Below are 15,900 nucleotides of genomic sequence, written 5' to 3'. Positions count from 1 at the left end.
TACAGGGCATCTTCCTGACCCAGGGGTTCAACCTGCATCTCCTGCACTGGCAGGTGGGTTCTTTACCACTGAGCCACCAGAGAAGCCCTCACTGGCCACTGGACCCCACTGAGAAAAGAAATGTGTCCTTGAGCTTCCTGGCAACCAGGGAAAAAAGGGAAATGTGATCTAGGGACACAGTTCAGCATTCACATTAACTCACACGCTGACTCATGACTCTTTTGAGTTGGTGGTTCTCCACCAAGGGTGACTGTATTCCCCCAGGGAGCCTTGGCACCATCTGGAGACGTTTGGTAGTCATGTCTGGACAATGCTACCAGCGTCTGGTGGGTGGAGGCCAGCAATGTTGCTCAATGCCCCACAACACACAGGATGGCCCTCACCATGGAGAATGACCCAACCCCAAATGGCAAACGGTGCTACGGTCAGGAACGCTGGCGATAATGAGAAGCTCCCTGTGCTAGGTTAGTTTTGGCCCAGCCACGTGAGTGCCAGGCAGAGCTCAGCACCCCCTTCCACGCCCCTGGGCCACCCACCTGGAACTGGGCACTGATGCTGGGCGGTTTCTTCTTCTTGTGCAGGTGTAGCAGGGACTTGGTAGTACGATCGTGCAGGGTCATACTGATGATCAGCTTCAGGGATTTGGAGTCCAGCAGGTTCTAGGACAGAATCGCAGGGTCTGGCCTGCCCTCCCAAAGCCCCAGGGTGCACTGGGAGGCATCTTGTGCAGCCCCAGAGCCGGGACAATGCCCCCTGGGGTGGCAGCTCTTAGGCTCAGTCTGGGGGCTGTGCTGTCAGAGCCGGGGTTGGGGCGGGAGGGCCTGGCGGGCAGCAGTGGTGACCTGACCGGGGGACTGAGCCCGAGCTGCAACCTGTGGATGGTGCCGCCTCCAAGAGGGCCGATTACGGCCACTAGTGGCCTGAGTGCCCAGAAACCAAGCGCTACGGAGTGCTGGCTTCCCTCCGTGCAGCTCGAGGCGTGCCAAGCACCCCATGTTGCTATGAGTGGTCACCCAGCCGGCCCTCCCGTGGGGGGGCTAGTGCTGTCCCACCTGCTGGCCAGACTGAGTGGACTGGGCGGCTGCTCTCGATTTCTAATTTCAGAATCGCTCAGCACGCTGTACGTGGAGACGAGACAGGGCGCCTGGGTGCGCCTGGGTGTGCAGCCAAGGCTGGCTGCTGGGGTCTAGGCTGCCAGCGATGCACAGCTGCCCCCTTCCCAACAGGACCACCCTGGCTGACAGGCCTCCTCTCCCTGGATGCCCAGGCACTGACGAGCCCATCCCACCCTATTGGAGTTGGCTCACAGCTAAAGACACCCAACCTGGGGATATGATAGGAGGGTCCCATCGCCTCTTGGTGAGGTAAGCTCTGAGGTACGGCTGACACCCCTGGGTTCCCCGGGATCAGGCTGAGCCCACTTCCTGGCCTCCCACACCTCAGGTTTCTCCTGGGACTTCCCCACTGTACACCACTTGTGCAGAGACCACATCACAGGTCCTGCTTCTAGAAAACCCAAACAAAGACCCCTCTGTGTCATTTCAACAGGAGACAGTTTTTTAGAGGGGGAAGGGGAGAGGGAAGGAAAGAGAAAGAATTAGAGAAGCTCGAGAAGGTAAAAGCCCCCGCCCCACCCCGCTTTCTAGAAACATGATGCGAGCCAGCTGCTCGCGAGGCGGTGTTGGGCGGTGTTGTGTGTGTTTACCTTTGGAATGATCTGCTTTTGTTTGATACCTTTACTTTTCCTGTCAAAATATTAAAAATGGTTTTGTGAACAGAAGGAACACAGTGTCTGGCTCTGGGTTAGTTTAGCAAGCCACGCCTTGCGGGTTAGATGGAGCGAGAACAGAGAGAGCGAGAGTCCGGGGGCACAAGTGCAACGAGGCCGCCGCCTCGCCAGGGACCCTGCACGCGCCCCACTGGGCCAGCGGCTGCCCCTGAGGTGGCAGGGGCCCCTGGGTGTCTGGGGGGCGCTGCTGGATCTCACAGAATGACTGTGAGATGTCCCAAAGGGGGCTCTGAGGGACCCCATGCAGCCGGGTCTACCAGGTGTCCCAGCTCTACTTGCTACATGCTGGGAAACACCAAAGCAGTCCAAAGACCCTTCTGGGGCCCCTGCCCTGGTGGCCGGTTCAGGGGTCTGTCTCTCAAAGAACTGAGATAGGGCCTGGGTGTATGGGTGACTTAAAGACTTGAACTGGCAGCAGGTTAAAAACAGAAGCTGATTTTTTTGGCCAAGGCGGCGGGGTGGGGGTGGGGGGGCACCCGCACATTCTTAGATACTTAATGGAATCTTGCAGACAAGAAAAGATTTTTTAAAAAAATTGCAGCCTGGGAAGTTTCTAAGACCTGCTGAGGAAATGGTTCCCTGCAGATCTGCCAGAGGCTTGGCTCTGAGGTTCTTTGTGTCATGTTTCACGTTTATCCCCGTGGGGTGGAATGAGGCATCATAAAAATGACTTTGCAAACAGGCATCACTGCAGGCACAAGCTTTGTTCTCCTCGGCCTGAGCCCTAAGCAGTTGCTGGTGCCCACCGGTTGAGGTGGCTGCCTGCTGGGTTGGAGGGTATGAAAACTGCTACCCCTGCTTTGCAGACAGAGGGTGAATGCTCACAGCACTCAGGTCATACAGTGATAAGGGGGGTCCAAATCTCATCTGTGTGGCTTCTGGCCCTTTCTACTGCATCACACCCACAAAGCAGGGTCATGGGAAGAACAGAGGTCCTCAAGATGGCACACCCTGACTCTGAGGCTCATAGTGGCAAAGGTTGGGGCGGGGGGAAGCAAGCCTTGCTCGGCAGGTTTGGGGGCAGAAAATCAGCTGCTTCGTGGCAGGAGCGTTCCTGGGAAGCTGTGCTGGACACTGGGGGGCTGGCGAGGATTTGGGTCAGGGTGCAGACACTAGGACGGGAGTATGACGAGGACCACTTAGCGACGGCTGGCGTGAGAACAGAACCACAAGACAGCGCGGCATGGACAGCGGCTCATTCAGTGTTATGGGAAGCCCCTGTAGGCGGGGGGTCGGGCGGGGGCTGGGGGTGTCTGGGGTGGGGAGGCGCTCGTTGCACTTGTGGGGGAGAGGGGGATGCCCACAACCTTGGGGGGGACTCACGGGATGAAGGTGCGGGGTTTCTGGAGCCGATTGAGGGACTGGAGAAGCTTACGGGGGTCGTCACCCTGCCAGGGCAATCCTTTGATACTCCGGATGATTTGGTCATGCAAATCGCTGGGGGGGAGGGGGTGCAGTGACAGAGAGAAGATGGGGTTAGAGCAGTGGGCCCGCCACCTCGGGGTCCCTGGCACGGTCGGGACCGTCTCCAGGCCACTGGAGCCAAAACATGCAACCTGGGGAAGGGCTGAAGGCTGCCGCCCCTCCCTCCTGCACAGAGAAGTCAGGGCTCGGCCACCCCAAGGAGGGTCCGCCCTCCTCCGGCGGTGGGGGAGGGGCTGGGGACACGTGGGGCTGAACAGAATCTGCAACAGGGCATCTCGGATCACTGGAAAAGGCCTCGTGTTTGAGCCTGTTGGAGTCTATAGAAAGCACCCACGGGCCACTGAAAACAGGAGACCCGGGAGGGTTCTGTCGGAAGCAGATGGGTTTCTCGTGATGGTTCTGCGGCTACACGTCTGCCTCCTTGTTGGCTTCAAGAAATGCCTTGGGAGGAATGAAGTGGAACTCACACAGGGTTATAACTGGGGTGATGCTTGGTTGTTCCGACTGGGGTGGGGGCCGGGGAGGCTGCCCCACTCCTTGCAGCACCCAGTACAGCCCCATCACAGCAGACGGCCCAGCAGAGCCCCAAGGGTGACGCTCTAGCTGAAGACACTCACCCCCCAGAATTCAACCTTATTAACTGTGTTCTGTTCAGTCACCGTGGGTTCAGGGCTGAGCAGACGTTTTAGGTGTGAGAATGACAACGGCTTAGGGACAAAAATCAAATGCCCTGAAAATGGACATTCGCAAACAATTTCTTGACAGCAAATGTCTAGGGCGGAATGTCTAGAAATGAGGGAGTGATGACTGCAGGATGATCTGGGAGTTTGTCTCTCTTTTTAAAAAAAATTTCCTCATTCCAAGGGACTTCTCTGGTGGTCCAGGGACTAAGACTCCATGCTCCCAATGCAAGGGGTCCAGGTTTGATCCCTGGTCAAGGAACTAGATCCCACATGTTGCAACTAAGAACTGGTATGGTTAAGTAAATAAAAAGATTAAAAAAACACTTCTTCATTGCAGTTACCTGAATACATGTTTAAGCTCTGAGCAGTTGACCTGGGAAGACCCCGATCGGCAGCCCCTTGTCTGTGTTCCATGCACCATGCCCAGGGCCAGGTGGCCGCACTTACCTCTGCTCCCTCACCCTCCAGGGAGGCACCGAGCAAAGACAACAGAGAGGTCACATGTCACCTCTCCACTCTGAGCGGTCAGCGCAGCGGCCAGCTCCCTACGATGACGGTGAAGCCCCTAGCTTCAGCCCACACCCCCCTGATCAGGCCAAATCTGGCGAGAGCGCCCCCTGGCTCACTGATCCCCTCTCTTCTGGCTCTGAACGCTGCGCTGAGCGCCTTGGGATGATGGCTCCTCGGGGCGTGCCTCCCTGGTCTCGGGTTCCAAGGCCCTTGCTTCTACTTACTTCTTGCTTTCATAGAAAGCAATGATGTCTTCAAAAGCGTTAATATCGAACTCCTCAGAGCCGTCAAATGAGAAATCTAGCATTGAGCAGCTGAAAGGGAGAATCTGTATAAACTAAATGTGCTTTTGTGGGTGGGACCTGTAGCCCCAGGGCCAGGCCTTGGGGAGACCGAGGGGGTCAGGGGCCACTCTGAAATAGGGGGCAGTGTTTTTCTTTTTTTTTCTCTCTTGCCTTCTTTGGGGTGAAAAAGCTGATTTAAAAATGCATCTTTTTTTTTTAAAAAAAGAAAAAACCACAACATATCTCTTTATCAAAAGGGAGGGGACACAAGTATACCTATGGCTGATTCCTGTTGATGTTTAGCAGAAACCAACACAATACTATAAAGCAATTATCCTTCAATTAGGAAAAAAAAAATCAAAATGTATCTTTTTGAAAGGAGGAAAATGACACACTGCCTTCAGACAAATGGCACACGACCACTTACCTAGGAGCTATCTCTAACTCCACACGTAAGCTTTCATGGACCTCTTGAGGGGGGTTTTCTTACAAAGTGCTCAAAAAACAAAATGACTTTTTCATGTTTCAAAATTTAGGGGCTCGCTCCTTGGGAATTTTGCTGAGTCTTAAGAAAGAGCTTGGGGACTCTGCTGCCCCGGGGCTTTCACACCAGCTGTCCCCCCAGGTCAGCACACACTGCTTGCCTTGTCTGGGCCAACGAGTCCTGTCTCAGTGTAGCCTGCCTGGCTGGGCTCTCGCAGGCTGCCTGAAGAGTCCCTGCCCTGGCTTTGTCCTGGCCTCAGATGGCTATCAAGCATGACCTTTTATAGCCTGCCTTCCTAGAAGCACAAGCCTGCTCACTTTTACACTCAGTACCAACTGGGGTATCTGGAGGAACCCTGACCGTCACTAGGTGGCCACAGAACACCCCGTGTCATCTGAGCAGCAATAACCCATCTGTGTTTCTGACTGAGAGTAAAGTAACTTAGCAGATCGGTGTTTGGGACATCCTGGTCAGGCAGAGGGAGGAAGTGCTCTTAAATCAAGCTTGCTGCTCTGCGAGACCAGCAGCCTCTCAGCCCCGCCCACCAACGGTCACAACGGGCCCTGAAAAGGAGCCTTTGTAAACTGAGCCGCCCACATCCCCCAAAACAGATGATGCACGAGGTTGGCCTCTCTGTGTGCAGAAATGCGGCCACCAGATGCCGTTGCTTCTGGGTGTTTCTGATTCAAGTGGCTGCTGGGTTCCTTAATCAGGTCAACTCTGACCTGGGTTCAGGGTGTCGGGTTTCTGGCGCCGTTTTAAACAATGCCGCTGCCTACAGGCTTCGGCTGGGACAGATCAAGATCTCGCTCACCGGTAGAGTTTTTCTGACGGGGTGCTGGCTCCTCTATGTAGTTCTCCCAGGTGACCTTGGGCACCAGAGCTGTCCAGACCTGCTGGGGAGACAGAGCACATGAAGTTTGGAGGAGAGGGTTGCTTGGAGCTGAAGGGCTTCTTAACTTTTCCATGGAGCCTGTGGTTCTGACTTGAACCCGATTTTAAAAAAAGGAGGGGCTAACACAGGAGGGTAAAGGAAGTCTCCATAAAACCCAGAGAAGAGATTTTTAGAACTCCTCTCTGGATCCTGTCTGGAGTCACCACTGAACCGGAAGATTTTAAGTCTTAGCACTTACTAGTATGTGTATAGTTAATACCAAAGTCATTAAATTTAAACTTGACCTTCGGTTTGACAATTAAAAAATAAATAAATAAAATAAAAAATAAAAAAATAAAAAAAGGAGGGGGCCGGGTGGGGGGGGTGCTGACACTCAAATTTGGGCACAGCAGGGAACCATGAAATGTTCCATTTCCTCCCCAAACAGCACCATCTATTTCCTAAAACAGATGCCCTAGGACCTTTGCACATGCTGCCCGCCCCCATGGCCAGGCCACTCTGCCCGCCCTGTCTGGCCCAAACAGTACTGTCTCAATGGAGTGGCTTTAATCTTTCAATCCTCCTTTAATCAACACCCCGCCCTTCCTAAAACGGAACCCTGGGGCTGGTATCTGGAGCTGAGTGATCCTGGGAGAGTCACTCAGCCCTTCCGGGTGTCAGGCTGTTCTCACAGAAAAACAGGAACACCCCTTCTTGCCTTGTGAGGATGAGCAGGTTAAATTAGATATCCCGCTACAAACCTTCTGTTTTGCATGATCAACAGGCTTGGGAGCTAATTTATGATAGCCAAGACATGAAAGCAACCTAAATATCTATTGACAGATGAATGGATAGGGAAGACGTGGTATAGTTATACAATGAAACATGACTCAGCCATAAGAAAGAATGCAACAATGCTGACTGCAGCTACATGGGTGGACCTAAAGATGATCATACTAAATGCAGTTAAGTCAGACAAAGACAAATTTTATACAATATCACTTACATGTGGCATCAGAAAAAATAACACAAACGAACTTCTGTACTAAACAGACTCACAGGCAAAGAAAACAAACCTATGGTTACTGAGGGGAAAGGATAAGGAGAGGGATAAATTAGGAGTTTGGGATTAGCAGATACAAACTATTATATATGAAGGTAACCATAAAGCCCTCCTGTGTAGCACTGGGAACTACAGTCAATATCTTGTAATAAACTATTGTGTGCTAAGTTGTTTCAGTGTGGCTGACTCTCTGACCCCATGGACTGTAGCCCACCAGGCTCCTCTGTCCATGGGATTCTCCAGGCAAGAATACTGGAGTGGGTTGCCACGCCCTCCTCCAGGGGGATCTACCCTACCCAGGGACTGAACCCGTATCTCTTACATCTCCTCTACTGGCAGGCAGGTTCTTTATCACTAGTGCGAAAGAAGAAGAAAAGTTTAGGGAACAAGACAGAAGTGCTGGTTGCACAACTCAGGAATGTGCTAAATGTGATGAAATTTTACACTTTGCAGTGGACTTTGAGCACCCCCTTCTCGACAGTGACACATGGAGTCTCCTACCGGCAGCCTTTTCAGCTCTCTCAGCCCGCAGGCGCCCAGCCTCCCGGAGCACGGCCATGGCCTGGATGGCGGCCCGGAGCACCGCCCAGCGGAACACGGCCACGGGGTCCATGCCGATGAGCTCCCGCACGTAGGAGCTGTCACTGCCCCGCAGGAGGGCCACGATGTCTGGCCGCATGTAGTCCATGTTCTTCTCTCGGAAGTCCTGGCATGGCGAGGATGGGTAAGAAGGGTGGTGGGTGGTCCCTTGCTAGTGTCGGCCGAGGCCCTGGGGTCAGCTCGGGAAGGGCTGGGTGGGGAGCGGAGCCCATCTCCAAGACAGAGAGGGGGTTCCTGCCCATGGGGCCCTCGAAAGCAGAGCCAGGGGTTTGACACTGGGTCTGAGAGCCCTGGAACCTCGCCCAGCAAAAGCAGTAAAAGAGGAGGGAGGGAGCGAGCGCCTGAGGGAAGGGACCTCCAGGGCAGCTAGGGGTCCCCTTCCCGTCCCCTGAGTGGAGCACAACCTGGTTGACAGTGGTGACAGACAGCTACGTACCTTGATCTGATATTTCACCTTCCCTGCGAAGTGCTGGATGATGAAGGCTGGCTCCATGACGGGGGTGCCGACGAAGTACCTGTTGTCCTCGTGCTGCTGTTTGAACTTGGCCAGCAGAGTCTGGCTCGTGGCGTGCGGAAAGCTGGGAAGAGCACGGGAGACCTTTAACTGCGGAAACTGCAACCGCTCACCTGCTCTATGCTGTGGGCAGGTCGCAGGCCCTCGATGGAGGAGGCGGGCGGGTGCTCGGGCTGCGGTGGCCTGGGCACGAGGCTGAGGGCAAAGTGATGCCCTCAGAGCTGGGAAGCAAAGTTGAAACAGGCAGAGCAGCCCAGTGCCCCAGCCCTGGTGGTCCATGTAAACGTCTGGTCCAGGCAAGATCGTGACTGGGGCCCATCATGGGCAGTTCCTGGAATAATCCCAGGACAGGGGTGACTGTTGGTCTCAGGTGCATCTGTACCTGGGTGCTGTGTCTTGCAGTGGGTCTTGCCCATGCTCCCCTGTTAGAGGCAGGGGCTGGGAGACAGATGAAACAGGGAGGTGATCGGGGCCTGACTAAGGGAGCCGCTGTATCTGGCTATTTCAGCCTCCCAGGAAGGAAATGCCGCAGCCGGCTTTGGTATTCAGTCTGCGCCCTGCCTCACTGCAAACATGGGCAGCAAGGTATGCCTCTGAAACCCTGATGCCCAGGTTTCATGGCTTGACAGAGGGTAGAGGGGGAGACCCTGTAGCTATGAGGCACATCACTGCCAGGGTCAGGGTGTGGAGAGCAAGAGACCCATTCACTCGGTTGTGGAAATAAATAACATTTTCACACACTATTTTAGAAAATCCAATTCGAAGCCCCCCAAGCCCCCCTAAAATCATGATGAACTAAAACAATAAAATTTTATTTTTCTAAATCTTGATTTTTTTTTTTGCTCACCATGGACTTTTTTTTTTGCATCCATTTTTATTTATTATTTGGCCATGTCCCAAAGCAGGTGGGGTCTTAGCTCCCCAACCAGGGATCGAACCTGTGCCCCCTGCATTGGAAGCACAGAGTCTTAACCACTGGACTGTTAGAGAGTTCCCCTAAAATAGCAAGATTTTAAACAAAGACAAATCCTATCAGACTCATCCTGGCTCTGCCTTGAATGCCCTTCCCAGATTTGGCTCTGGGGAGTTTGGTGGGAGGGACAATTAACCCTTCCAAGTGCCCTGCTCCTTCCCTTATCTGAGCCGGTTTTCTCCCTGGATTCTGGCCGAGAATGGATGTGTCTGTCCTGGATGGGACTCGGTTTGAGGCAGGTGGTGAGCCCGATCCAACCCAGGCCTGAGGGGACTTTGGCAGCAAACAAGGGGCCTGATAAAAGTTGCTGATAAAAAAAACTTTCCAGTGGATAAGGATTCGCCTTGCAATGCAGGAGATGCACGTTCCGTCCCTGGACAGGGAACAAAGATCCCATGTGCCGAGGAACAACTAAGCCTACGTGCCACAACTACTGAGCCCTGGAGCCACAACTAGAGGGTCTGCGCACCTCAACAAAAGACCCCACAGGATGCAACAAAGATCTCACATGCTGCAACTAGGACCCGACACAGTCAAAAGAAGCCCCAAACACACTGACTACGCCCTGACACACTGACCCTGCGAATGTGGCCTTAGAGGCAGTCAAGTCAAGATGAGCTCTTTAGGGGGGCTTTGCTGGCAGTCCAGTGGTTAGGTACTTTCACAACTGAGGGCTCCTGTGCAATCCATGGTTGTGGGAACTAAGATCTCACAAGCTGTATGACGCGGTCCCCACTCTCCCCTAAAAAGATGAGGTCATTAGAGTGGGTACTGACTGATCTAGTAGACTGGAGTCTTTATAAGAAGAGATGAGGCAGAAGGACAGAAGATGACGTGACTACAGAGGCAGAGACTCTTGGCCACAAGCCAAGAACACCTGGAGCCCCTGGAAGGTGGAAGATGTGAAGAAGTCTCCTCCTTGGAGGGAGGGTGGCCCTCCCACACCTTGATTTTGGTCCATCAAGGCTGATTTTGCGCTTCTAGTCTGAAGAACTGTGGGAGAATAAATTTCTGCTGTTTTAGGCTGTCCTGCGATTTCAGGAACTCTGGCTGAGTGACCAAGCATAAAGCACCTTAAAAATACCCTCTCCAGCCTTCATCATGTCTTGTGGACGAGGGCTGACAGGCTTGGTGGAGAATCTCATATCCGGGGCCCTGATTCCACTCCCTGCCCTTTGCAAGGCTGCACCAAGCCTGTGCCCAGCTTCTAGATTCAGGTCCCACAAGTCTTTCCCAAGGACTCCTGGGAGGGCGAGGGTGTGTTCCTGAGTTCACAGCTACTTCCAGTGTTAATATTTCTCTGGTGAATTGCAAATGCGGGGTCAAGATTTGCAGCCACATGACTCTGAGCAACTTGGAAGTTCTGGGATGGAATGGACTGGAGTAAGGCCCCGGGGCTGCAGAACCGGATGCATCGGGCCCATGGACACTCACTTGCTCTCTTCGTCCAGCAGATAGAAGAGGCCGGTGGGCTTCTTGCTGATCAGGTGGATGCAGCCGACGTTGTCTGTGTAGTCGATGTTGTGCCATGAGATCCCTTCGCTCTGGTACTCCTCCTGCAGGGTTCAAGGGGTGTCTGTTAAGTTCATCATTTCATGGACACAGTAACATCTACATAGCACATGTCCTATGTAAAAATGTTTTATTTACGTATGCACACACATATTTATATATAAACGTGCAAATAACATGGGATGCATATTAATGTATCAATAGAAATACATCAATAAATACATAAAATTATTTGATAAATAAACAGTTAGCAACAGGGAACAGGAACGCACATTCTCAAACATCTTCAGGAAGTCCTCTACATACGAACCTTCAAGTGGTGAACTTTCAAAGCTGTGAATGTGCACTCACGTGTCCAATTATGTAGTGAGTTCGAGTGTCTGTGTACACTGCCATGAGTTCGCGTGTCTGTGTACACTGCCATGAGTTCGAGTGTCTGTGTACACTGCCATGTGCACACACCCTCTGTAAGTGGCTGTGCAGCTCGCCCTCTATCTTCTGTTGCTGACAATCTTCAGTTCTATCACCTCCCACCTCCCCGCCCTCCTCCAGTCAGTCTTGCCTATTCGCTCCATGCCAGCCCTGTATGCCAGCTGCTGCACTGGACTACTGTACTTTTCCAAGTACTGTAAGATTAAAGATATTTTCTTCCTTTTTTGCATTTGTTTTTTTACATATTATTGGTGTGAAAATTATTCTAAACCTGTAACAGTACAGGTTTATGTGTTAACTGGGCGTGTGTGCGCACTCAGTCGCTCAGCTCTATCTGACTCTTGGTGACCCGATGGACTATAGTCCCCACCAGGCTCCTTTGTCTATGGGATTTTCTAGGCAGGAAAACTGGAGTGGGTTGCCATTTCCTCCTCCAGGGGATCATCCCAACCCAGGGATCGAACTTGCATCTCTCCTGCACTGGCAGGAAGATTCTTTACCACAGCACCACCTGGAAAACCCAGTTGGGTGCCTAGGCTAACTCTGTTGGACTTATGAACGTACTATCAGAACAGAACTTGTTCATGATGTAGGGGACTTACTGCATCACACCAGAGTGCTTAAAAATCACACTTAAAGTCACCCAGGGGTCAGCAAACTTTCTTTGTAAAGAGCCAGATGGTAAATAAACTAGGCTTTATGAGTTTGATGGTGTCTGCATGATGACTCAGCTTTGCTCTTGTGGCAAGAAAGGAGACAAAGGGGTGTGGCCATGTGCCAGTAATTTTGGGCAGCCCCTGCTCTTGAACTACTATGTCCCGACAATCATATGTGTGAGAGACTCATGTCACTCTGAACTTTCCAACAGCCATGTTTAAAAATGTGAAATGAAAGCATGTGAAGTTAACTTAAACAATACAGTTAAATTAACCCAATACACCCAAGGTGTATGATGTATGTCAACATCATGACATGTGATTTAACTGACATAAAAAATTACAAACACGGCCTTGTACCAATGAGACAAAAATGCCTTTTCTTTCGATTTTACTTTCTGGCCATGCAGCAAGGCATGCAGGATCTTAGTTTCTGGACCAGGGATAGAACTCGTGCTTCCTACAGTGGGGCTGACTGTGGCTCAGACCATGAACTCCTTACTGCAAGATGAAGACTTAAATTGAAGAAAGCAGGGAAAATCACAAGACCATTCAGGTATGACCTAAATCAAATCCCTTACAGTGGAAGTGACAAATAGATTCAAGGGACTAGATCTGATAGAGTGCCTGAAGAACTATGGACGGAGGTTCGTGACATTGTACAGGAGGCAGTGATCAAGACCATCCCTGAGAAAAAGAAAATTCAAAAAGGTAAAATGGTTGCCTGAGGAGGCCTTACAAATAGCTGAGAAAAGAAGAGAAGCGAAAGGCAAAGGAGAAAAGGAAAGATACACCCATTTGAATGCAGAATTCCAAAGAATAGCACAGAAAGATAAAGCCTTCCTCAGAGATCAATGCAAAGAAATAGAGGAAAAACAATAGAATGGGAAAGACTAGAGATTTCTTCAATAAAATTAGAGATACAAGGGATCATTTCATGCAAAGATGGGCACAATAAAGGACAGAAATGGTATGGATCTAACAGAAGCAGAAGATATTAAGAAGAGGTGGCAAGAATACACAGAAGAACTATACAAAAAGATCTTCATGACCCAGATAACCACAATGGTGTGATCACTCACCTACAACCAGATATCCTGGAATACAAAGTCAAGTGGGCCTTGGGAAGCACCACTACAAACAAAGCTAGTGGAGGTGATGGAATTCTAGTTGAGCTATTTCAAATCCTAAAAGATGATGCTGCTAAAGTGATACACTCAATATGCCAGCAAATTTGGAATACTCTGCAGTGGCCACAGGGCTGGAAAAGGTGTTTTCATTTCAATTCCAAAGAAAGACAATGCCAAAAAATGTTCAAACTACCACACAATTGCACACATCTTACAACTAGCAAAGTGAAGTGAAGTCGCTCAGCCATGTCCGATTCTTTGTGACCCCATGGACTGTTGCCTACCAGGCTTCTCCGTCCATGGGATTTTCCAGGCAAGAGTATTGGAGTGGGTTGCCATTTCCTTCTCCAGGGGATCTTCCCGACCCAGGGATCAAACCCAGGTCTTCTGCATTGCAGACAGACGCTTTACCCTCTGAGCCACCAGGGACACTAGCAAAGTAATGCTCAAAATTCTCTAACCAGGCTTCAACAGTATGTGAACTGTGAACTTCCAGATGTTCAAGCTGGATTTAGAAAAGGCAGAGGAGCCAGAGATCAAATTGCCAACATCTGTTGGATCATCAAAAAAGCAAGAGTTCCATAAAAAACATCTAGCTTTGTTTTTTTGACTACGACAAAGCCTTTGACTGTGTGGATCACAACAAGCCGTGGAAAATTCTTAAAGAGATGGGACTACCAGACCACCTTACTTGCCTCCTGAGAAATCTATATGCAGGTCAAGAAGCAACAGTTAGAACTGGACATGGAACAACAGACTGATTCTAAACAGGGAAAGGAGTATGTTAAGGCTGTATATTGTCACCCTGCTTATTTAACTTATATGCAGAGGGTATCATGCGAAAAGCCAGGATGGATGAAGCACAAGCTGGAATCAAGATTGCCGGGAGAAATACCAATAACCTCAGATACGCAGATGACACCACCCCCTTATGGCAGAAATTGAAGAAGCATTGAAGAGCCTCTTGATGAAAGTGAAAGAGGAGAGTGAAAAAGTTGGCTTAAAACTCAACATTCAGAAGACTAAGATCTCGGGATCCAGTCCCATCACTTCAAGGCAAATAGATGGGGAAACAATGAAATCAGTGACAGACTATTTTTTTGGGCTCCCAATTTACTGCAGATGGTGATTGCAGCCATGAAATTAAAAGATGCTTGCTTCTTGGAAGAAAAGCTATGATCAACCTACACAGCATATTAAAAAGCAGAAACACTACTTTGCCAACAAAGGTCCATCTAGCCAAAGCTATGGTTTTTCCAGTAGTCATGTATGGATATAAGAGTTGGACAATAAAGAAAGCTGAGGGCCAAAGAATTGATGCTTCTGAACTGTGCTATGGAGAAGACTCTTGAGAGTCCCTTGGACTGCAAGGAGATCAAACCAGTCAATCCTAAAGGAAATCAGTCCTGAATATTCATTGGAAGGACTGATGCTGAAGCTGAAACTCCAATACTTTGGCCACCTAATGAGAAGAACTGACTCACTGTAAAAGACCCTGATGCTGGGAAAGATTGAAGGCAGGAGAAGGGGATGACAGAGGATGAGATGACTGGATTGTATCACTGACTCAATGGACAGGAGTTTGAGTAAGCTTCAGCAGTTGTGATGGACAGGGAGGCCTGGCGTGCTGCAGTCCATGGGGTCACAAAGAGTTGGACATGAGTAAGCGACTGAACTCCGTGCAGAGGAAGTGTGCAGTCTTTTTTTAATGATTATGTAAATTATCTTCATTCATTAAAAAAAACCAAACAACTATCTTATTGGACTACAGCGGATTAACAATGTTGTGACAGTTTCAGGTGCATAGCAGAGCGACTCAGCCACACATATACACGTATACATCCATTCTTCCCCAAACCCCCCTCCCACCCAGGCTGCCCAGGAAGCGTGGAGTCTTAACCACTGGACTGCCAGGGAAGTCCCCCAAATGCCTTTCTCCCCCTGCGCTACGTCTTTGCAATCCGCTATGTCTTTTGCTCTTCCTACTCAAGTCAATTTGGACCAGCCACATTTCAAGTGAGAAATGCGAGTTTCAGCTAAAAGACATAATAGTAAAATTAGCTAAATATTTGCTAAATATAGGGGCTTCTTTGGTGGCTCAGACAGTAAATAATCTGCTTGCAAATGCAGGAGGCCTGGGTTTGGGAAGATCCCCTGGAAACGGGAATGGCAACCTACTCTAGCATTCTTGCCTGGAGAGTTCTATGGACAGAAGAGCCTGGTGGGCTACAGTCCATGGGGTCCCAAAGAATCAGACATGACTGGAGGACTAACACTTGCACTTTCACATATATACCTGTGTAAACCCATCGGTTTTCTTTCCTCGTCAGAATCCATCATGGGAAGGACAATACTTGGGTAAAGAAGGCTGGTTATTTTGACCAACACCTATAACATGGGATATCTTCATTGTTGACTAAAGCAAATCCTTACAAGGTAACTCAACTTGTCTCCCGTTGAATCAACTTTCACATCTGAGCAGAGAGAAAGTACAAATATCCCTGCCTTTTGCCTCATCCGGGGCTGGTGGGAATGTTCCTGGACTCTCCCTTTTGGGTAGAGAAAAGTTCTGGGGCAGGTTTGATGACAAACCAGGTCCCCAGGGGGATCCCGGTTCTGGCTCATTCCCTTCCTCCTAGGACTGGATGGGTGAATTAAGCCGGTATTTCCTTACCTGTTCTAGCTTGAAAATGTGCTGGTTGAAGTAATACTGGAGCTGCTCGTTGGCGTAGTTGATGCAGAACTGCTCAAAACTGTTCCTCTCAAAGTCTTCAAACCCAAAGATGTCGAGGACTCCGATAGACAGGCACTGGGGGAGATGGAGAGAATGGTTATTACTGGTGAGCACTCCCTTGGGAGCAATCTGTCCGATGGCAAGGGTCTTAGAACCTATAATATTTTTTTTTCAAACTTGGAAGGTTTTATTTTGTACTGGGGTACAGCCAATTAACAATGTTGTGATAGTTTCAAG

General features: G+C 50.3%; 1 protein-coding gene and 1 pseudogene across 11 annotated transcripts in view; one reads left to right on the top strand and one right to left on the bottom strand.

Moving 5' to 3' along the window:
• MYO9B (myosin IXB) overlaps positions 1–15,900 on the bottom strand; it is a 108,995-nt gene that overhangs the window by 24,273 nt on the left and 68,822 nt on the right. For 4 of the 11 annotated variants that reach the window (XM_043467226.1, XM_043467229.1, XM_043467227.1 and 1 more), the window contains exons 10-18: positions 15,604–15,738; positions 10,634–10,755; positions 8,149–8,290; positions 7,614–7,818; positions 5,990–6,071; positions 4,632–4,721; positions 3,113–3,226; positions 1,706–1,745; positions 537–659 (exon numbers count right to left, since the gene is read on the bottom strand). In XM_043467226.1, coding sequence (XP_043323161.1) covers positions 537–659; positions 1,706–1,745; positions 3,113–3,226; positions 4,632–4,721; positions 5,990–6,071; positions 7,614–7,818; positions 8,149–8,290; positions 10,634–10,755; positions 15,604–15,738 — 1,053 coding nt within the window. The remainder of the gene's footprint in view (positions 1–536; positions 660–1,705; positions 1,746–3,112; positions 3,227–4,631; positions 4,722–5,989; positions 6,072–7,613; positions 7,819–8,148; positions 8,291–10,633; positions 10,756–15,603; positions 15,739–15,900) is intronic. The other 7 variants (XM_043467232.1, XM_043467237.1, XM_043467228.1 and 4 more) reach the window with 6 other exon arrangements.
• On the top strand, positions 6,164–6,277 carry LOC122441143 (annotated as a pseudogene).

Source organism: Cervus canadensis, chromosome 4 (assembly GCF_019320065.1).
Source record: "Cervus canadensis isolate Bull #8, Minnesota chromosome 4, ASM1932006v1, whole genome shotgun sequence".
Classification (NCBI taxonomy): domain Eukaryota; kingdom Metazoa; phylum Chordata; class Mammalia; order Artiodactyla; family Cervidae; genus Cervus; species Cervus canadensis.
Note: the sequence above shows the minus strand (reverse complement) of the source record. Positions and strands in the feature narration are given on the sequence as shown.